The sequence below is a fragment of the Ambystoma mexicanum genome, chromosome 5p (genome assembly GCF_040938575.1).
Source record: "Ambystoma mexicanum isolate Mex_15411 chromosome 5p, UKY_AmexF1_1, whole genome shotgun sequence".
NCBI classification, from domain to species: Eukaryota; Metazoa; Chordata; class Amphibia; order Caudata; family Ambystomatidae; genus Ambystoma; species Ambystoma mexicanum.
In genome coordinates this window covers 1,198,461,505-1,198,483,386 of record NC_090930.1, presented here as the reverse complement: position 1 = coordinate 1,198,483,386, position 21,882 = coordinate 1,198,461,505, and the positions used below count along the sequence as shown (strand labels likewise).

The window sequence follows — 21,882 nt, the reverse complement described above, 5'->3', positions numbered from 1 at the left end:
TTCTGGGGTCGAACCTCTCCGCACTGTGTGTCAGACTCGAAGGGTGAGGTTTCTGCAGGTGAAATAATATGGGGGTTAAAGGTCTGGGTTGCGAATGTCCCTTTCTCTCTCCTCTCAGCCTGACTGTTGAACCCCCCTCCCAGGTCACCGTGCTCACCTTAGATAGGTGAATGCTGGGCTCTCCATCTGCGTCTAGTGCAGGGTGCCGTTGCCAGTTCCTTCACTGGTGAAAAGTTAGCCTCTTGACTTCAGAGGATGGGTACCGTCGTTGTCTGCACGACCGGTAAGTTTCTGGACACCTTTACTCTTTATAGTCTTGTTATGCGTGGCGGAGAAGCGCCTGGAATTGCGTAAGTATGGCAAGCGCTCTTACTGTCTCTTTCTTTGTCTTTGCAGGCGACGATGCAGAATGAAGAAATCCGGAATTCGCCGCGTGCCGGTAAGTGTGACACTGCTGTTTATCTTTGCAGGTGAAGATGCAGCGTGAAGAATCCGGAATGCACAGCGTGCCGGTAAGTAGAATAATGCTGTTTATCTTTGCAGGTGAAGATGCAGCGTGAAGAATCCGGAATGCACAGCGTGCCGGTAAGTAGAATAATGCTGTTTATCTTTGCAGGTGAAGATGCAGCGTGAAGAATCCGGAATGCACAGCGTGCCGGTAAGTAGAATAATGCTGTTTATCTTTGCAGGTGAAGATGCAGCGTGAGACACGGGCGCTGCCGATGGATCAGGTAAGTAAACACTGCGTGTTAAAGTTCGTTCTGCTAACCTGTTGTTTCTGGTCTTTTGCAGGTGCTGATGTTGATCGGGTACAGGAATGGTAAGTATAATTCTTGCAGGTTCAGGATCCAAAGAAGAAAAGCTGGAACAGACTCGGTGAGCATTCTGCTGCAGATGCAGAATAACGCGAAGCACATTTCATCAATCGGGTGTGGTTTAAATAGCCTAGGAGTGATGAGGCGTCTCCTTCCACGGCCCCGCCTAGGTAAGAAAAGAGTTCCTGCTTCCAGAAGAGTTCCAGTGCTGTATCCAGGGAGTGGAGCTGCCCCACCCAGGTAAGAAAGTAGTCCCAGTTCACCGAGGACTTCTAAGAGTCTGGTAAGTAAGCAGCATGGTCTGCCACAGGTAAGTCCACCCAAGCACCTTCACACCAATGATGAGCCCGGCGCTTCCAGTGCCGGGACCGATGCTTCTGATGAGCCTGGTGCCACCGGCGCCAGGACAAGGTCCAAAAGGTCCCTGTGGGGACCGGCTGGTGCCTAGGATCAGGGTTAGGGACCTGCTTCCAAGGACGTTGGGCTGGTCCTGACTCCTTGGAAGCAGTGATCATGACACTACTGGACCTAAAAATCCAGATGGACGAGGCAAAGGACAAGGGTAATCTAGCCATTCTCCTACTGCTAGATCTATCAGCAGCCTTCGACCTCGTCGACCATCAGATCCTCACGGAACATCTGATGACCTCAGCGGCCTTCTCTAACCATGCGACTGCCTGGATCCAGTCCTTCCTAGCCAACCGAACCACCCGGGTTTTCTCCCGGGGGCCTCAGCACTCCCTGTCCCCATCACCTGCGGCGTCCCTCAAGGCTCGTGCGTCTCGCCGAACCTATACAATATCTTCACTAAGCTATTGTTTGACGGCCTAGATAACCTGGGTGTCACATACACAAACTATGCTGACGATACCCAGGTTCTCATCACCGTATCAGGGTGCTACGATGAGGACTCCACCAGAATCAACAACCTATATTTGGAGAGCCAAGCCTGGATGGCAGAGCACGGTCTATGCCTCAAAGACGGGAAAACTGAGCTCTTTCCTGTCGGCTCCCAACCACGGCTAAACAAACTAGACCCCTGTTACGCGTCCATCAACATAGACGGTAACCTAATCACAGTAGCCAAAGAAATTAAAACCCTTGGGGTTTATCTATACTCTACTCTCTCGCTCAAAAGACAGGTGCATGCCACAGCCTCATCCACAGCTTATACAAATAAGCTTATCAACGCCTGCAAACCTTTCCTATCTCCTTCCAGCTGCATTACACTAGCCAGAGCGCTAGTGCTCTCAAAAATTGACTACTGTAAAACACTCTTTCTCTGCACGTCAGAACGCAACCTGAACAAACTACAGGTGCTTCAAAATAATGCCCTCAGAGCTGCCCTCAGTATCCCCGACACGCCCACATCTCTAGCATCAGGCAAGACGCTCACTGGCACCCTGTACGAGACAGAATCACTCTCAGATCCCTCGTCATTGTCCATAAATGCCGCTCCAATGACGCACCCAAATACCTGGTAGACAAGTTCCACAATCACACATCTACTAGACCAACTAGAACGCCATACTCACATGCCTTTCCATTCCCATATTCTCTCTTAAAAAAAAGCAGGTGGCTCCAGCTTCCCGGTCCCAGCTGCCAAACTATGGAACGCTATGCCTCTAACTCTTAGAGCAGAACCCTCCTTTTGGACTTTTAGAGCCAATACTAAAACATGGCATGCCAACAAAAATTCTGCTTAATGTACTTCTTCTCCGCATGTCCTTGTCGACCATCTTGTAACCTGGTCTACTACACTTAATGTTGTTATTTTACAGTCTGTATTGTGTATTTTTGCCATGTTGTAACTGAATCTAAGTCTCCGGCGCCTGGTTACCCCAGGGTTCGGCGCACGGTACAAATAAAGAAACTAAACTAAACTAAACTAAACTTAAGTGTAGGCCTTCAGTGGGGGCCGTCTTCACCTGCCGGCGCAGGGGGTTGGCTCCTTCAAGTGGGGACACCAGCCAATCATGGTGCTGCAGGCCCAGGGCATCCTGGGAGCCTGGTTTGCACTGAGGCATGGTGGCGGCCATCTTGGATGTTGCTGCTGGAGCTCCAAATTCTGTTGTTGCTGCAGGGCTGCTGGAGTTGTGGGTCTCCATGTTAGGAAGGGGGACCTACTTCACATTGCGATCGGCTATGTGATGCCTGCTGCTTCACTAGTCTAAGTCCACTGTTACATCAACTGACTAATGGTTAAAGACTGTTTCCTGGGCTAATGACACTGAAGAACATTTTCTTTTTCTTTTTTTTTACTGAAGAATAATGGGCCACTATGCAACCAGCGGGGAACCGCCTGAAAGGCATGTGGGGGACATCCACGACTTACTTCCTACGCACTGGTGATGCCTCTTTACATGACTGAAAACACCAACCTACACCCAGCCTATCATGTTCCCAAAAAAAACCTGTGGTTCCCCTGTTACTCGCGCACACTGTTGTATTGGTATACCCTCGAAATTCCTTGCCTGTGTGTATATATATATACATATATATACACACTTGTACACTCACTGCTGATTTTACATGGAATATTTCTGTACATGAATGCTGATATGCTCTGAACCAAGTGCTTTAATAAAGAACGATTTTAAAAAAAAGTAAAGTGCAATTTACCTGAACCAGCAAAATCAAAAAACAGTATATGTGCTGCATTCCAAATCAGTATGTGTCACTCCAAATATATAAATAGAGGTTCATCTATAGACACAAATAACATTTGATAAACTAAATGTATTGTGTACATTTTAGCTAGGTATACTCTCCAGAAGATCACTATATGAGGGCTGTTTTGTTGACATGTGGACCAGAATTGATCAGTGTGCCTCATGCGGATTATTGGATTGAGTTAATGTTGATGGGGTTCTTTTACTGTCAAGCAACATGTAAATGTTAGTAGGCTCATGATAATTCTCTCTTATTACAGATTTTAATTCCTTTTGTACTCGTGATGTGTGCCTTTGAAACTGTTCAGGTCTCCGCTCAACTTTCTGCCAAAAGGTACAGTAAAATCCTGAATACTGGTTTTTATTCTTCAACTTTTCTTGCAAAAGGTGGGGTGCTGACTGTTTTAATTCTGAAGAATATAATGGTTTTGATTTATGCACTCACTGTATTGGTTGACTTGAACTGTGCGCTGGGAACTGACCAAGTGCACAGCTGTGCTTACTGTGATGAATCCTATGGATCCCTCACTGAATCCATGCCTAAAGTCTCCTCCCAGGTGGCCAGGAAAAGGCAGACGCTTCCTGATCCTAACGTTGGGGGTGGTGCTCTGCGGGAATATCACATGGGAGGTGAAAAGGCTCAGGGAGGGGAGAGGAATCAATGGGATGTGACACAGTATTTGCCTTCTTTTGAAGGAGTCATTTTTCCTCTCCCACAATATATAATGGCTTGTAGCCACCATAATCCTTCTATTGCACAGTTTAACCATCTTAGTGCAGGTGGAATTAGTCAGAAACCCTATATGAATAAAACAGATAGACATCTTTCTCCAATTCAGGGAACTAGGCAGTTGAACATTCCCCTAACTCCCAAAAGTGTAATGGATGGAGGTTTGTAAATGTCAAGAGCATTGCATCTAAAAATCAATATTCATCCTAACCAACCAGTCTGATGACTGATTCGGATAATATTTAAAATCTAAGTTGTAAACCAGTTAAGAAAACACATTTTTGTTATTCGGAACTTCAAGTCCCATAATTCCCTCTGTACTTTGACGGGGAAGAGGAATCAGAGCAACAGTGCTATAGTGGTTAGCTAATTAACCTAATTGACCCACACCTGAGGGAGACTGAGAGGCTTAAATGGCCCCCTCATAGCTCTAGAGAAGCCGGAGAGTGTATGCTGTGCAGGCCGTTTCAGTTTGGGGTGGGGCTGGAGGGGCGAGACAACGCCAGGAACACTGTGGGTCCTGAGAGGGTCTGTGCCTCACGTTATCCGCCTCTCAGAGGTCATGCAGCGGGAAGCGTGAAAGAAAAATGCTTCACTCCACAAAGAGCGTTGTGCAGAGTTTGTGCAGCTGGAAGCAGGCATCACAGAGAATGCCGAGAGTTCTCAGGTGGCTGGGTCGCAACAGAGACCCTCAGGAGTGCAAGAGGTTACAGGTTTTCATGGCGGTGGCGAGGGCACACTAAAAGAACCTGTTCGTCAGGTCGAGAAAAGCCAAGACTACTGGAGGTCAACGAGCACCGAGCGAAAGCAGCTTACCCGGTGAGTCCACCACTTGCGAGTAGCTTTGCCACACTCGGATGCTGTTCGCAAGTGCCAAGCCAGCTGAGTCATTAGCATATGAATGAAAGTGCTATTGCTGTTGAATACCGACCTAACAGAAAACAATGAAAGTAGTGTTCAGTGAAACAAAGTAACTATGATATTCGTTTTGTGAGTTTATGGAATTACCAACAACCTGGGGTGGGGGAACTACCTTGAGAGCTGAGATGTGCAAGAAATATCCAATCCAAAAGAAAGTAAAACCTGGGCAATTTAAAGATAACAAATATTGCCAAAAGCCAGAGGGAATTGATAAGAGTCCCAAGGATTTGTAACAGTCACTGTTTATGCTTTGGGAAAATAATATCTGATTTAAACTCACATTGCCATGGTCAAGGTAGAAGGGGAAAGAAAGGTGGCAAACAGGCTTCCCTTCTGGGATGAGTTATCTAGAGGGATATGAGCATTGTTTGCAGAACAGTCCTAACGTAGATCAATGTGACTGTTCTATTCCCTGAAAGCTGCTAATATTATGATATCAAAGAAAACTATTGAAGTTGTTATTCTAATTTGGATTTACCGTTAAAGCACTTTTCAGTTCTGGTGTTGAAGAAGTAGACGGGCAGGTGAGTATACCCGTAGGGCAAGAAGTCAATTTGCTTTTCCAATATATTTCTCAAAAAGTAATAAGAAGTCAATCCCAACTGTGGTATAGAATGAATAGGCTAAATGCATTTGAATCAGAGCGCTCATTACTCAGAAAACATATCGAAATCACTATATTTAGAGTCTCAACTTGCAACACACGTGTAGGACTTAAAGTCATGACTTTAAAAGTTACTTGTCATACTCTATTATGATATATGCAGCTCCACCTACAAACTAACTTGACAATAATAATATTAAAGATACTAGTAAGCACCATCTGTATTCAACTTTCAAGAATAACTATGACTTTCAGACCTTACTAAAATACAATATCGCAAGACCATCCAGTCCCTTAAAACTGCGGCAAATTGTGTAGGTGTAATAACTATTTAAAAAATTGGCCCATTAGAAATTAGACAACAATTGTATTGCATTAAGTGTGCAGTTTGGTCTCAATTGAGGGTTTTCACAACCTTACAATTAAAAAATGTTCAATCAGTCCTTTTAAACGAGTTATCTAGACGCTTACTTATAAACAAAGTATCTGCAATCAGTTAATTTATATGAAGCTTCAGGACGTTCAAAACACTATTTCACCCAATGATCTGCACTTTGGCAGTTTTTCAAATATGGCCCCAACATTTTTGCTATTAATTACTGCATGCAAACGCATCTTCTGTTTCCAAACACGTCACTTAACTATGCGTTCTTACTTTCACGGTAGGTGATGCAATTCAAAAATGAACACTCATAACAATCACAGTGCTTGTAACTACCTCGTAATGGAGACGTTGGGTCAAGTTTAAACAAATTGGGTATTGCATACTGACTTCACACTGGCCTTCCCCAAAACATGGCCACCACGTCGAGCGGAGCTATGGAAACTGAGGAAGGACTACCCAGGTTCTATGGTGACGACTATAAACATGATCAGGGGCAGTCTGCGCCTCCCCTAACAACCGATGCGAGACGCTAGGCAATGGCTTTTAACAAATATGTAAAAATTAGAAACTAAGAGAGAATTTAAACTTTTATCCGTTTAAATAAATTGTTTTGACAGTCATTTAGAATTCCAGAAAAGAGGCGCGGAATTCGCGCGCGCAACATATGTACATATTCAGGTCAAAATATTAAACATTTAGAGAGGTCACAGAAAGGGATAATTAAAAGAATTATTACGTATAAAACAATGGCCCTCATTACAACTGAGGTGCTAAGTGCACCAACTTTACCACCATGGTGTAAACTACGTTTACACCATGGTGGATGGCGGATTTACCGCCCCATTACAAGGTGAGTGGGGCGGTAAATCCCCATTTCCCATTTTCCCTTCCCCATTCCCATTTTTGCCCCATAGGGCATAATGGGAGTGGGGAAGGCGCTAATTACGGCACCGTAAATTACGGTGCCGTAATTAGCACCAAGGTGCCTTAGCACCATTGAACTTAACGCCTGCAAAAAGCAGGCGTTAAGGTGGGAATCAGGCGTTAAGGGTTAACGGTGGCGTTAACCCTTAACGCCTGAGTTGTAATGAGGGCCAATGTATTCATTACTATGTGCTATATTACGAGATAGGCTATTTAATATGGATGTCTATTATACTCCAGGTGGGGTTTAAACCCATGTCAATATCTATTGTGGAACCCCAGAGAGAGACTCTCTTATGGAAGAAAAAGGGTAAGAGGTGGTCAACCACCTAGAGTATTTTCCCCTTCTATGGTAAATTCCAAACATTATGGTTTAGTAACCGCTTTGTAACATATGTGGAGGAAACATTATGCTAGAACACTAACAACAATGCTTTGGGGAATTCCAAGTAACATGGATTTTGTTACAATTAAATTCAGAAACATGTACAACAAGAATAATTGGTTTTGTATCTAAAAAGATTTCAATCAATAGATATGAAGGTGCATTGTTCCACAACAACCTATAAGTCATAATTAACGGTTTTAATGAAACATACATCTGCCAATATCATGTGACAATGTACTTATTTTTATCTTTTTCTTTTCCATGATGGTGTTTCTATCTTTCAACAAATCCTTAACGACCCTACCTGATCCCCCACCCGCCGTCTATGTGTCTTTACGCTTTTACTTGTTTGCAATGTTTACCTGTGTTCATTTGGTTTACAACCCATTATTTTATTTTTGTATGTTCTTTTTTCATACCAATGTAGTTCTTGCACTAAAATTTCTTTTACTGTGAATTATGTTGCATTACTAACACTTTGGTATATCGTGCGCAAAAATTTGGTGACCTGCAATTAATGTCACATTTTACTTAAAATAAAAGGTTTTTTGAATGTGTGAACAAATTATACATGCCCTGATTTGAAAAAGGCACATGGACGTGCCGAAACATGTGTAATCACAAAGGGTTAACAATAAAGAATTCAAGAACACTTAATTTGAGCTTTGATCTATGAATAATCGATTTAATAGTTCATAACAGTATTTTGTGGCGCATTAAGTGTGTGTGGAGGAAACCCTTTTTTCTTGTCCAAATATGGCCATTAAAAAGTCGTTAAACTAAACGAAAAACGTACATATTACTTTTATTAAGATGGAGGAATAACATACTGGAACATTTATTACAAATTCTTTACTTCAAAGGATTGTGGGGATGAGAGGAGATGGAAGGAAAGGGGAGTGGGGCATAGAGGGAGAACGGGTGTAACAGGAGCAGTGAACCAGAGTACCCTACAAAAGGGACCAATGGCGCAGAAGCCCACAGGAAAATCTCCAGAGTTTCCTGTAGAGCGGTCCACCACTGCATTGATGGTGTGCATAGGTTATCTTCTGTCAGTGATTGTATTGTATTTATGTATTATTATATATTATTTCACACTATTATTGTAAAACAATAGCCCAAAGGCATTGCGTATTGTATGATAATTACATGTAATAACTCACACTCATCCTTTATACATTATTGCTAAAGCTAAGTACATAAAAACACACTTTTTATTGTACTGGTAACATCTGAAACCATGCTTAATAAAAAAAAATAAGTACATATGTATTTGATAAAATGTAATGTCTCCAGTACCTTTCAGAACTTAGAAGGGAAGGGAATTTTCATGTATAGACTGAGTGCAAATATTTCAGCATGGCAATAGTACAAGCTTAATTTAAATTATTTTAAGAAAGAGCATTTGCTCCTCGATAATCATCTTCCACTGGACACTTAGCTTAGATAGGAAGGACCGCCTCAATGCATGGCTTTATAGACCAAGCAATTGGCTTTAAAAACCTCATAGCTGGGATTCCAAGATGGCGGCGGATCTGTGAGGTCGCGCTGCCCGGAGCTCCCGCACAGCTTTAACTCAGTTGCACGTAGAAGCGGCGTTTAAGCTGCAGGTGCTCTCCCCACGAATTGGCCGGTGTGGGGGAAGCTCCGGCTGGGCCACAATCGGCAATAAGCTCTGAAATAAGTCTGCGGTGGCCGTCACAATACCTCAGCTGTGGCCACCTCGTCCAGAAGCGAAAAGGCGAATCCTGGGCTCAGCCGCCCGCACGGGAAGAGGCGAGTGCGGCGCCAGGGGAGCGACCCGGGCCGAGGGGGAAGTGGCGACACCGCTGACCCCTGGGGGATCCTTGATCTCGGACACCCCAAGCACCGAGACAGCGTGGGAGCCAGACCCGAGGCGCAGCTGCTGGGTGAAGGAGGATGACGCCCCCTGTGACTGTGGGAGAGGGGGCCGGAGACCCTGTGCGCCGGACCCGGAGAAGAGGCCCAGCCGAGTGACGCCGGGGAGAGAGCACCATCGGCCTAGTGCGGACGCGCCAATAAAGAAGAGGACCCGCGGCGCGTTGGGTCTAGCGCCGGGCGAAGCTGGCCCGAGACACGGCCCGGGAAGGGCGCACACATCCCACCGCTGGAGGTGGGGGTCGGGCCCCTGGTCGGCGCTCTTTGGGCCGAGCAACCAAATAAGTGGGGAGGTGGCGGGGGGGCCGAGGAGGTCGAGTCATAGTGAAGAGAGGGCCCCCCCTGCGTGCCCTCCCCCCCTATCGGAGTTGAGACAGTTGGGTCTGTGGGGCCCTGTAGATTGAATATTCGTTGGGGGGGTGCCCCCCGCGGGGGAGTTGTGATCCGACGGGGGCCTTGGAGACCGGGCCCCACTGCCCCCCTTCACCATTTTCCTCAAGTCTTGTCCCCCAGGAGCGGGACCCCAACGGGGGAGCAGCATCAGGAGAACCAGACGGATCTTTCGTTGTTGACTGGTACGGCAGACCTAGCCGCCCGGACATTCAGGAGGCTCGAGCCCGGTGGTGAGATTGACGACCAGCTCCACTTAGGAAAACAGCGGAGTGTTCCGCCCACTCGGAGGACCCCTAACCCAGGCGGTATGTCAAGAAGTAAATCCAAAGACACCCCCGCCTCAGCCAGGATGGCGAAAAAGCATCGGGAGGGTTCGCTGGCCCAGATCTGTTACTCAAGCCCTACTCCAGTCCCTGCTTGGGGAAATCGTGGAAAAAAATCACAGAAGCAGGGCAGAAGCAGATGGATGCGCTAAGGGAAGATCTGGCAGAGGACCTACAAGAAATAAAAACGGACCTCAAAAAAATCGAAGAGAGGGTGGACACGAATGAGAGGGCCCTACAGGAGTTGGCGGAGGACTCACGAAAGGCGGACTCCCTCTTGGAGACCCTCGCGGCAGCAACTCATAACCTCGAATTGCGTGCAGAGGACTTGGAGAACAGGTCCAGAAGGTCCAACATACGGGTTAAATCCCTGCCAGAAGCAGTCCTAGATCACGATCTGGCCGGAACAATGAAATCAATATTTGGAGTCCTCATGAAATTGGATCAAAGCGAGGATATTAAGCTTGACAGGGTCCACCGTGTGGGACCGAGGCGCCAGGAGACGGGAGCGCGACCACAGGATGTACTGGTGGCGTTCCATAGTTATACCCAGAAAGAGAGCATCCTTCAGGCAGCCAGAAAGGCGGGACAGATAACCCACAACGGTTCAGAAATCCGGCTCTATCAGGATCTATCTCAAGCTACCCTGAATAGGAGACAGCGAATGGCCCCGATCTTGGCTCATCTTTTTGTTTTTTTCAAAGTATTTTATTAGTTTCGTGGTAAGGTGAAACAATACAAACTCGTGAATTAAACAAGTGAAGAAGAAGGAAAGAAAGAATGAGATGGGGAGAAAAAGAAAACAAAAGGAAACTTATCTTAAACAACGATAGTCTTCGTGTGATGTGGTAAGTGAAGTTCGTGATGGTGGTTCAGTCCAGAGTGTGGATTCTCAGGAAGTGGAGGGGAACAGCTGCAGGAGGCATATACTTTGTGATGGTGGGAGCCTGTTACTGTGAACCGCAACAAGTGTTCAAGGGGGCTTATGGTCCGCATTGAAGAGCATGTTCGTCAGAAGGGCCCTCCAGGCGACCAGGGAGCCGCTTGTAGCTTCTCCGCTGGATGTAGTTCCTTCCTGCCAGGCTCTGGTCTCTGCAGCCGTCCACCTCGCCATTTCGTTTAACCAGCGCTCATGTCTGGGACCCGCTGGTGTCTTCCAAGCCATCGCTATGGTCCTTTTGACAAGTATACATGAAATGTCCATTAGTTTCACGAGGTGTTTGAATTTGCTCGGTCTGGGGTATGTACCCAATAGGCACTCTCCTGGTGACCATTCGTATCGCTCCATGCCGGCGTCTCTGCAGGATTGCTTGGCTTTCGACCAGAGTGTCATCGCTTTGGTGCAGGACCAGAACATGTGGATCATGTCTGCCCTGTCGTTCCCGCACCATGGGCACACCGGTGGGACCTTCGCGTTGAACGAAGCAACTCTGTGGGGGGTCATGTAAGTTCGATAAAGGACGTTCAGCTGTATCTGGCCAAATCTGGAATTTCTCGACACTTTCTTGGGGAATATTAGTGCTCTTTCCCATTCTTTATCAGTGAGCGGGGCTGCGAGGTCTGCTTCCCATTTTGCCCTCAGTGTCGCTCCCTTAGGGTTAGGTTTGTCGATGAGCCTGTTGTATAACCTGGAGACAGGTCTCCATCCATCAGAGAGGTCGTACATTTCTTGTAGTAGAGGGTCCGAGATTGGTTCCTCTGGCCAGGTGGGCCACTGATTCTTGGCGGTGCGTTTGAGCCTATGGTACCAAAGGAACTGGCCTTTGGGTAGCCCTTCGATTTCTTGGATCGATTCGAAGTCCCTGAACAGTCCATCTTCAAACATATCTCCCCATGTGTATATCGCGGCTTCTTCCCACCTCCTTGCTATGGGGAGGTCTGCCTCCTTCTTGCACACATCTGCCATTATGGGATGATCCGGAGAGTATGGGTGTTGCACCTTCATGATGTGGCAAGTCCTGGTCCATATCTCTCTGCCAAGCTCGACAACCATGGGGGTTTCCGGAGAGCGGCAGATGGGAACCCATAGGATTTCCTTGGGAGTTAAGTTGGTGTGGTGTTGCTTCAGTAGCCCCAGTTCGGCTGAGGATTCGTCTGACAGCCATCTCGTGATGTGACTGAGCTGGGCGGCCAAGTAGTAGAACTGAAGATCTGGTAGTTTTATTCCACCTTCTCTGTGTGGGAGGGTCAGAGTGGCCAGTGACAGCTTATGCCTGTGAGGACCCCATATAAAGTCCTTGATAATAGCTTCCAGTTTCCTGAAGAAAGGGGGCCGTATGTAATGGCAAATATTCACAAAGAAGTATAAGAAGCGAGGGAGGATTATCATTTTGACGATCGCCGCTCTTCCCACCATCGCCAGTGGGAGTTTGGACCAGAATTTTATGGACCGTCGGAGGTTGGTGACGGCTGCTTCTGTGTTGTGCTCATGTGTGAGCTGTGGGGTGTGGCCGAGATTAATCCCCAGGTATCTGAACTTCTCGGGTTGCCACTTTATCCCTATGTTCGGAAGGTCCTCCGCTGAGACGTCTCTCAATCCGGCCAGGGGAAATGCTGAGGATTTGTGTCTACTAAATTGGATTCCGGAGTATCTCGCGTAGTTGTCGAGTACCTCCAGTGCCGTCGGTGCATTGAGCTCTGGGTCTGTTAGGTACAGGAGAACATCATCGGCGTACAATGATATTATGTTATGAACGTTGCCCACCTTGATGCCGGCGTCAAAGAGTTGCTGACGAAAGTATAAAGCAATCGGTTCCAGTCCCAGTATGTACAGCATAGGCGAGAGTGGGCATCCTTGTCTCGTGCCCCTCTGTATTTTCCAAGGTTCTGAAATTGTTCCGCCTGTCTTGACCCTGGCCACTGGGGAGTTGTAGAGAACCTGGACCCATCTGATGAAACCATTTCCGAAGCCAAAAGCCCGCAGGGCCTCCACCAGCCACTCCCAGTAGATGGAGTCAAAGGCCTTAATGGCGTCAAGTGACAGTATCGCTAGATCTTCCTCCGAGTCATGAGTTTCGGCCATGATGTGTTGAAGCCTCCTCAAATTGGCTGTGGTGTTGCGACCTGGGACAAATCCGTTCTGATCCTCATGGATTATGGACCCTAGCACTTTAGCAAGTCTGCTGGCCAGTATTGAGGTGAGGATCTTGCTATCATAATTGAGCATGGCCAGGGGTCGGTATGAGTCGCAGTCAGTAGGTGGTTTGTGGGGCTTGAGCATGGGGATGATTATAGTTTCTCTCATGGTGTTGGGGAGGATCCCGTTTGTGTAAGCTTCCTGATAGACTTCGTGTAGGATGGGGGTGAGGATGGGTTCGTATGCTTTATAGAATTCCGGCGTGAGTCCGTCGCTACCTGGGGTCTTGGAGGTGGCGAGCGACTTGATGGCCCATCTTACATCGTCGGGAGTAATGTCCATGTCTAGTTCAGTTCTCTGTTCGCTGGATATTTGGGGCATGTCGATCTCATCCAGGGTGTCTGTTATTTCGGTGGTGGGGATCCGGGCTTCATGAGCATATAGTTTTGAGTAGAACTCGGCAAATGCTTTGTTGATCCCCATCTGTGTCCTGTGGGATGCACCATCTGCATCTATTATTTCTGTTGGTAAGTGTTTAGGGTGCTCTCTTCTGCATAACCAGGCCAACAGCTTACCTGGTTTGTCTGATTCCCTGTGGGATCGAGCGGTGTATGTAGCGAAGTCAAATTTTTCCAGCCTGTCCCAGGAGAGCTGGCATTTTTCTCGGGCCGCTTTCAGTTCCGTTTCGACTCCTGGGGAGGTGTCAAGAGTGGACTCCAGACGGGTGATCTCTGATTCTTGGGCCTCAAGTGATGTCTTTAGTTGTCTGCGGATGCCTCCAGCTCTAGATATGATTTCTCCTCTGGTGACCACCTTCATGGCTTCCCACAGTGTGCTCCAAGTGGAGACGGATCCTTTATTGATATCGACGTACTCCTCTAGCCTCTCGGCAAGTTCCTCTCTGAACTGTGGGTCCTCTAGTGTCGCGGAAGGCATTCTCCACATGGGAATCGGGGGTCTGGGTCCTCTCTGCCTCCATTGCATGATTAACGGGGAGTGATCAGAAATAGATCTCCCCAGATACTCTGTGGTTATCGCCAGCGGGGCTTCGTCACGATCAATAAACAAGTAATCTATCCTTGTGTGGACGTTGTGTGGGGCTGAGTAATGGGAATAACTCCTATCGGCTGGGTGCTGTATCCTCCAGTTGTCCACTAGGTTGAGTTGGTCTAGTGTTTCCGCCAAGGCACGGGTTGCAGGGTTGCTAGATTGGGGGGGAGGAAGCGATCTGTCCATAGTTGTGTCCATAACACAGTTAAAGTCTCCTCCCCACAGGAAGGTTTGGCCACGGTGGTGTGCCAGCTTGGAGCTCAGTGTGTTGAGGTACGACGGGATTCCATGTTGCGGGAAATATGTGTTAGCTAAGCAGATCGGGGTCTGCTCTATAGTTCCCCACATTATTACATATCTGCCGTCCTTGTCAGATTCGCATCCATGTAATTGGAAGGGCACATTAGGGTTTATCCATATTAACACACCCCTTGCGTATTTGGAATATGGGGATCCTCTCACAGTTCCTTCCCATCGGTCTGCCAGTTTAGACAGAGCGTCCTCGGTGAGATGTGTCTCCTGTAACATCGCTATCGAGACTTTCTTCCTCCTGAGGTAGGACTGTATGCGGTTCCTCCTGAGGTACGAGCCCATTCCCCTTACGTTCCACGTCATAACATTGAGTTGTGATGCCATTGGTGTGGTGTTCTGAGTTTGGCGTGGGGGGCAGCCGCGGCGGCCCAGTGTGGCATCAGAGCGTGATTGATAGGTTGTAAGTGATAGGCCTCTGGTTCATCAATTCTTGAAGCGTATCTTGTGGCCATCACGGTGTTTTCAAGCATCAGTGGAACGAAGACTATGGTACTAACTGAACTGATAACATAACTCAAACTGGTGCGCCCAGCGACTACAACTATGTCGCGGTGCTCAGGCGCTCTCGCGCCGTCTGTGCCCATCCGGGAGTCGGGCGCGAGTTGGGTCGGGCAGAAACTCGCCCGGTTGGTTCTTTCGCTGGGGGCGGGGTTGCTGCGAGGCGGCGAGGCCAAACGAGGGTCGTTTCCATATGATATACTGTTAATTGAGTTACCTGCTTGGGTCCGGCTGTTTATGCTTCATGTGTGGGTGGTGTGGGGGGTCCCTGGGGTCCAGCCCTGCTCCCCCAAGGTTCAGTCTTCCCCACCTGGGTTATCTGCACCGTCGGCAAGGTTATTGTCTTCTAGCCACATGTTGGCCGCTTCTGGATTTTCGAGAAAGATTGCTCGCCCTTTGTGGATAACTTTCAGGCGGGACGGGTACAGCAGTCTATATTTAAGGTTCAGTTGGCGAAGCCTCGCTTTGACCGGAACAAACGAGTTCCTCTCCCTTTGTACTTTCTGGGTGTAGTCCGGGTATATGGAAATCTTAGCTTCGCCCCGTGTGATAGGGCCTGTTTCCCTGGAATATCTTAATATGGTTTCCCTGTCCTGGAAATTTAGTATCTTGGCTATAATTGGCCGTGGGTGTGATCCAGGGGGGGGTCGTTTCTGTAGGGACCTGTGGGCCCTCTCCACCGAAAATCCCTGAGTCAATTTGCCGGCCCCAATTTCCTGTAGCAGCAGGGTTTCAACATAGGACGTGGTATTTAGGCCTTCATTCCCCTCCGGGATACCTAAGATTCTGATGTTCCCTCGTCTGGCCCGGCCCTCGGCCTCTTCCGCCCTTTCTTCTAGGAATGTGACCTTCCTTTTCAGGTCCGAAACTTCAGATTGTAGGGTCGCCGCGGCCGCGGACCCCGCCTCTGTGGTTTTCTCCATGGCCGTCACCCTTTCCGTTAAGTTGCGGGCATCTTGGCGAATGAGTTGATATGTCTATTTTAAACTCGTCTATCTTGGAGTCGATGTGGGTCTTTAATGAGGCAATAGCATCCATTATCTGGGAGTGGTTATCTTTGGGGTCCGTCTCTTGTGAGCGAATGGTTTCGGTGGAGCTGGCCCTGGCTTGGGTGGGAGTCTTTGCCCTGGCTGAGACAAAGGAGTCCATGGTGGCGGCCCTGGTTTTATTTTTGGCGGCCATGTTGGGGACGTAATAGTGGTTGCCCCGAAGTCTTGAGTCTGGAGGGGTGAAGTTCGGGGCCGCTCTCTTGTGTAGCCCGGAGCGGTGTTCTAGGGTGGGTTGTGCCCTGGGAAGTTGTTGTTTCAGTAGTTGGAGGCTGTCCAGAGCGCATGAGGTGGGGCGCTCCTCCGTACTTCCAGGTGCTCTATCCGCTATCCTAGCACCTGCGTCGCTGTCCCTGGGCTTAGGGGTGATAGTGTTGGGGCGCTTAGGGTAGAAGTTGTCCCCTCTTGGTGAGGGAGTCCTGCTGGGCCGCCCGACCACGGGGACAATGCAGGCTGTGGTTGGGGAGGGTAGTTGGGGCCGTACTCACAGTTGCTCCTTGGCTCGGCGCACCGTCACGGCTTTCCGGGTCGTTTCCGATTTCCAGGCCTGGTCAAAGTAACGGGCCACAGTGGCCCAGCGCCCCAGCAGTTCCTCCGGCTCAGCCACCGAGCGGTGGCCTCCCTGCAGTTGAATGTAGGCTCAGGAGGGGGAAGGCCGGAGTTGTCCCCCCCTGGTGGAGGAGTCCAGTTGGGCGGCCCGGCTGCATGGACGATGCAGGCTGTGGTTGGGGAGTGCAGCCGGGGCTGTGCTCACGATTGCTCCGTGGGTTGGCGCTTCGTCGCGGCCCTCCGGGCCATTCCCGATTCCGGGACACCGGGCGAAGCAATGGGCCACAGCGGCCCAGTGCCCCAGCAGCTCCTCCGGTCCGACCACCCGGCAGCGGCCTCCCTGCAGAAGATTGTAGGCCCAGTAGGGGGAGGCCGATGGTGTCGCCGCGTGCTCCTGACCCCGGAGTACGCGGCGTGTTCGTTTTCGGCTGGGTCTCCGGTAGAGGGGAGAAAGTTGGAGGCAGGTGAGCTCCCCACCGCCGTCTCCAAAATGCAGTTTGTGCCTCGGTGGAGCTCCGGAAATAGGGCAACTCCGGCACGTAGTGTCGACCGGGGCCTTCCGAAGTGGTGGTAGGGGAGTAGGGCGAGGACCGGGTGCCAGCCGCGGTCAGGTGTTGGGATGAGGGCCGCTCCGCTGTGATGCTCCTCCGCGGTGTTCCCCGCCTGGATGTGCTGGCGGGGGTGCTATGCGGAGGCTTCGCTAGACTCCGTGAGCCGCCATCTTGAATCCAGGCGCGGCGGGGGGAGGGAGTGCGTTCGGTGATCAGCGCCGGCGCCTGGGGGTCCGGAGAGTCCGACCCCTCAAGGAGGATTTGTGTGGGATCGCCTCACACACCGCTGCGTTCTATTCAGGGGGCTGCTAACCCGCTGAAGCCGGAGATAAATGATTCGGAAACGGCGTCTCGGCCGGAGCTCGGCGAATCAGCCTCTGCTCGCCATCGACTCCAGGCCACGCCCCCCTGGCTCATCTTAAGAGAGAAGCAAATGCGCTACAGGTGGCTCCACCCATTTGCTCTTAGCTTTCAGTGGCAGGGGAAGCAACAAAGAATCACGACCTGCGAGCAAGGACTAGCTCTATTAGGCCTCGAGGACGACCCACCTTTGCCAAGAGCCTCCCCGACCGGGAGGGCAGTATCACGGAAACCTTGGGAATGGTCGGAAGTGGGCCCTAAGAAATCAAGGAGGGAGCGTAAGCAACTCCAGCTCAGTTCTCTGGCCCAGGTCCAGACTCCAGAACAGGAGGACCTTCCTGGGGAGAGGGGTTCACAAGGAAAACAAGTTGCACGTTCATAATCTCTGTACCAACCCCAGGGAGGGCACACATAGATGTAAGTTTAACATGCGTATTAAAACATTAAAGGCGATGGCCTACACATCTGCGGGATGCATCGGGGAGGAGGGAGGGTCCTGTCATCTCGGAATGGGAAGGGGAGTTCCTGCCATTTCAGACTGGGGAGTTCTAGGTTTGTTATTGAGTCCGGCTCTCGTAATGTTGTCACGATGGGGGCTTGGTGCCAGTCGGATTCGCCTAGACGGGGTGTGGGGGAGAGAGATCCAAGGTCTTAGTTGGGAGTGGTCTCGTAGTGGTCTGCGAGTGGACGGCACACACCGAGGAGGGTTCGGCGAGGGGATCAGAGGGCATAACGGGGACAATCAGGCATCACAACATCTTTCCATATGGCTAACTCCGCGGTACTTAAAGTGCTTTCATTAAATGTGAATGGCCTCAATTCCCCAGTTAAGAGGAAGAAGGTGGAGAGGTTCCTTGGGCGGGAACATCCTCATGTTGTGGCTATGCAGGAGACCCATGTGCACACTAGGGACACCCATAGGATAAGATTCCACGGGTACTTACGGGTAGTACAGGCTACTCCAACCAGCAAGAAAGGGGGAGTCCTAATAGCCTTGAGGGATGGGTTGGATCTGACAATCGGGAATACACAGAAGGATAACCAAGGCAGATACCTAGCGGTGATACTTCAGGGAAAGGGGGGGAAGTCATCACGGTAGCAACTCTATATGCACCAAATCAAGTCCAAGACCCCTATATACAAAATATAGTAACCCGCCTAGGGAAATTTGCAAAGGCAAATATCCTCTTGCTAGGAGACTTTAATTTAGCCTGGGACCCCGCCAAAGACAGGACTTCCGCCACATGGGGAACACAGAGGGGACCTTCAGGGGACCTGGTGAAGAAAATTGAAGATCTGGCCCTGGTCGATGCCTGGCGAGAGCTGTATGGCGATGCTCTGGGATACACATTCTACTCACATGCCCATAGGTCACACTCACAAATAGACTATGCCTGGATTTCAAAGCCGTTGTTGGGTAGAGCCTTAGCTCTGGAAGTAGGGGCAATTGCCCTGGGAGACCACGCCCCACTTACCCTCTCCATAGCCAGGCCAAAGGGGCCCCCGGGCATTTGGAAGTGGAGATACCCAATCTCGCTGTTTAAGGACCCATTCCTGGTCAAGGAGAAAGATGAGGGAATTATAGACTTCACTAACCAGAATAACTGGGACGACACAAACCACCAAAATTGGTGGGACGCCCTCAAAGCCACTGTAAGGGGAAGGATCATAGCAACCGAGGCCAGAAGGGAACGGGAGCTGAGATTGGAGGAGCTAAAATTGGAAACCAGACTTAAGGAGATCATGTCTCGTATGGGTGGGAGGATGTCAGCAGCCACTAAAAGGGAATATAGGGCAGCGAGAGGTCAGTTAAACCTTATGCAGACAATGGTGGCAGAGCGGAACCTCCTAGCTATGCGACAAAGGTTCTACATTAGAGGCAATAAGGCTGCCCGGTTGCTGGCCAGGAAGCTAAGGAAGGAGGCTGGAGACAAGAAAATCTTGAAAATAAAGGGGCAGACAGGGGTCCTCCTTACTAATAATTCGGACATTGAAGGTGAATTTTGCTAATTTTATTCTGACCTTTACAGATCAGGACACCCTACGACTGCGGTACAGGAGTCTTATCTTTCTCGGGTGAGATGCAGTAGGATTTCTCAGGAGGAGAGGATGCGCTCGACCGGGAGATCAAAATGGACGAGGTTAGGTGGGCGATCAATAACTTACCGCCTGGTAAAGCCCCGGGCCCAGACGGGTTCGTATCTGAATTCTATAAGACGCATAAAGAAGCTTTGATTCCTATCCTCACCAAACTCTTCAACTGTGTAGGGTCAGCAGGCATTCTCCCCAACTCGATGAATGATGCCAAAGTCATCTTAATACATAAGAAGGGTAAAGACCCGACCGACTGTGCTTCCTACCGCCCAATAGCTTTGATAAATGTAGATGCCAAAATTCAAACCAAGGTCTTGGCCAACCATCTGGAAACAGTTCTCCCCAAACTAATACATAGTGACCAGTCTGGATTTATAAAAGGGAGGCAGACTTCAGATAATGTTAGAAGATAGGCCCACCTGATCGAAAAGGGTCAGAAAAAGAACGTCCCGGCCCTTCTTTTGGTGATTGATGCCGAGAAGGCATTTGACCGGGCTGAGTGGGGGTTCCTGTTTGCGGCTATGGCCAAAATGGGGTTCGGTCCGGGTTTCATCGCAAGGGTAAGCGCTAACTACCGTAACCCAGTTTTACGACTAGCAATAAATGGCCACATATCAGCCCCAGTTAGGGTCGTAAGGGGCACCAAGCAAGGTTGCCTGCTGTCACCACTACTCTACGCCCTTCACTTGGAACCCTTCCTGCAGACAGTAAGGTCCTCTGAGGATATAGAGGGGCTCCCATTTGGTGGAGAGGTTCATAAGATAGCAGCTTTTGCAGATGACATGATATTTGCCCTGACCAAGCCGATCACCTCCCTGTTAGCGGTGGCTAGGGAGTTAAACAGGTTCGGCCAAGTGGCAGGCCTAAAAATCAACGCCCACAAGTCTGAAGCGCTACCCCTCACTCTGTCACTAGTGAGGTCCAGGACCTCAGGAAGGCTTATATGTACAGGTGGGTTGACTCCTCATTAAAGTATCTGGGAGTTTCCCTGACACGGTCCATTGGTGACCTTTACAAAGCGAACTTCCCTCCACTCCTTCAGAAGGTGAAATCGAAATTGGTGGACTGGGGGACCCCTGGAAATTTCGTGGTTGGGGAGAATCAACGCCCTAAAAATGACAATCCTGCCCCTGCTCCTTTATCACTTCACGGCACTCCCCGTACAAATCCCGTTGCCCTTCTTTATGTTCCTACAAAGAATAACCACTAGGTTCGTTTGGAATCGAAAGCGCCCAAGACTAGCGGCTGCCCTCATGAAAGCTTTACCCGGCAGGGGTGGGGTAGGAGAGCCGGACTTTAAGGTTTATTATCTTGCGGCTCAGATTAGAGTCATTAGGGACTAGCAGAGAAACGATAGGGGGAAGGTGTGGAGGCAGATGGATGGAGCGGTGGTGGGGAAGGACTTGGAGGGGGTTCTGTGGGTCCCGAGGCAGGATAGTCCTTCGCGAATGAACTGCAGTGATATAACTTCAACCACAGGAGAAGCATGGGATCAAGCCATCAGTAGAGCACACATCACTATCTTCCCTTCTCCATATACGCCCTTACACGGAAATCCACAATTCACTCCAGCACTCATCAATCCGCTGGCTTTTCTTCCTTGGTTTCAAGGCGGCTGTCGGATGGTACGTGATATGTTGGAGGGGGGGAGGTGAAACGATTTGAGCAATTTAAGAAGGACTTTGGCATAGGGGAAAAGCAAAGATATTCTTATCTCCAGATCAGGCACTGGGTCTCTCAGCGAGAGCTTAAGCAGGCGAGTTCTCGTTCCTTCACCGAATTTGAAAAATACTTAGATACCGAATCTGGGGGTAGGGGGGTGGTATCGTCCATCTATAAACTGATTAAAGGCCATGAAACGCTGCAAGTGAGGAAGTGTATGGTCCAATGGGAGCAGGATGTGGGGGTGGCTATTGAGGATCAGGAATGGGTAAAACTGTGGTCTCAGATCCCGAAACTCGCCAGATCGATTCAAATCCGGGAGATATGGCTGAAGCTGATGATGAGATGGCACTTAACCCCAACCAGGTTAAATAAAGTATATCCCAATGTCTCGAGGCTGTGTTGGAGGGAATGCGGCTCGGAGGGTTCTCATGTTTGGTGGGAATGTCCCAAAATGGACTCATTCTCGACACAGGTCCAACATGCCGTCGCCCAGGTGCTGGGAATTCAGCCGAGCCAAAACAGAGGCCTGGCCTTACTAGGCCTGAACGGCTTGCTTACAACTCCTTCCTCGAGAGTGGATCGCAAACTCTACCTAATAATGGTAATGGCGGCGGCGCTGGTAATTGC

The 21,882-nt window shown here is 49.4% G+C and overlaps 1 protein-coding gene across 3 annotated transcripts in view; it reads left to right on the top strand.

Moving 5' to 3' along the window:
* The window catches only part of PIGN (phosphatidylinositol glycan anchor biosynthesis class N), a 1,975,532-nt gene that overhangs the window by 1,881,290 nt on the left and 72,360 nt on the right, over window positions 1–21,882 (top strand). For all 3 annotated transcript variants that reach the window (XM_069613664.1, XM_069613662.1, XM_069613663.1), the window contains one exon: window positions 3,748–3,821. In XM_069613664.1, the coding sequence (XP_069469765.1) occupies window positions 3,748–3,821 (74 nt within the window). The remainder of the gene's footprint in view (window positions 1–3,747; window positions 3,822–21,882) is intronic.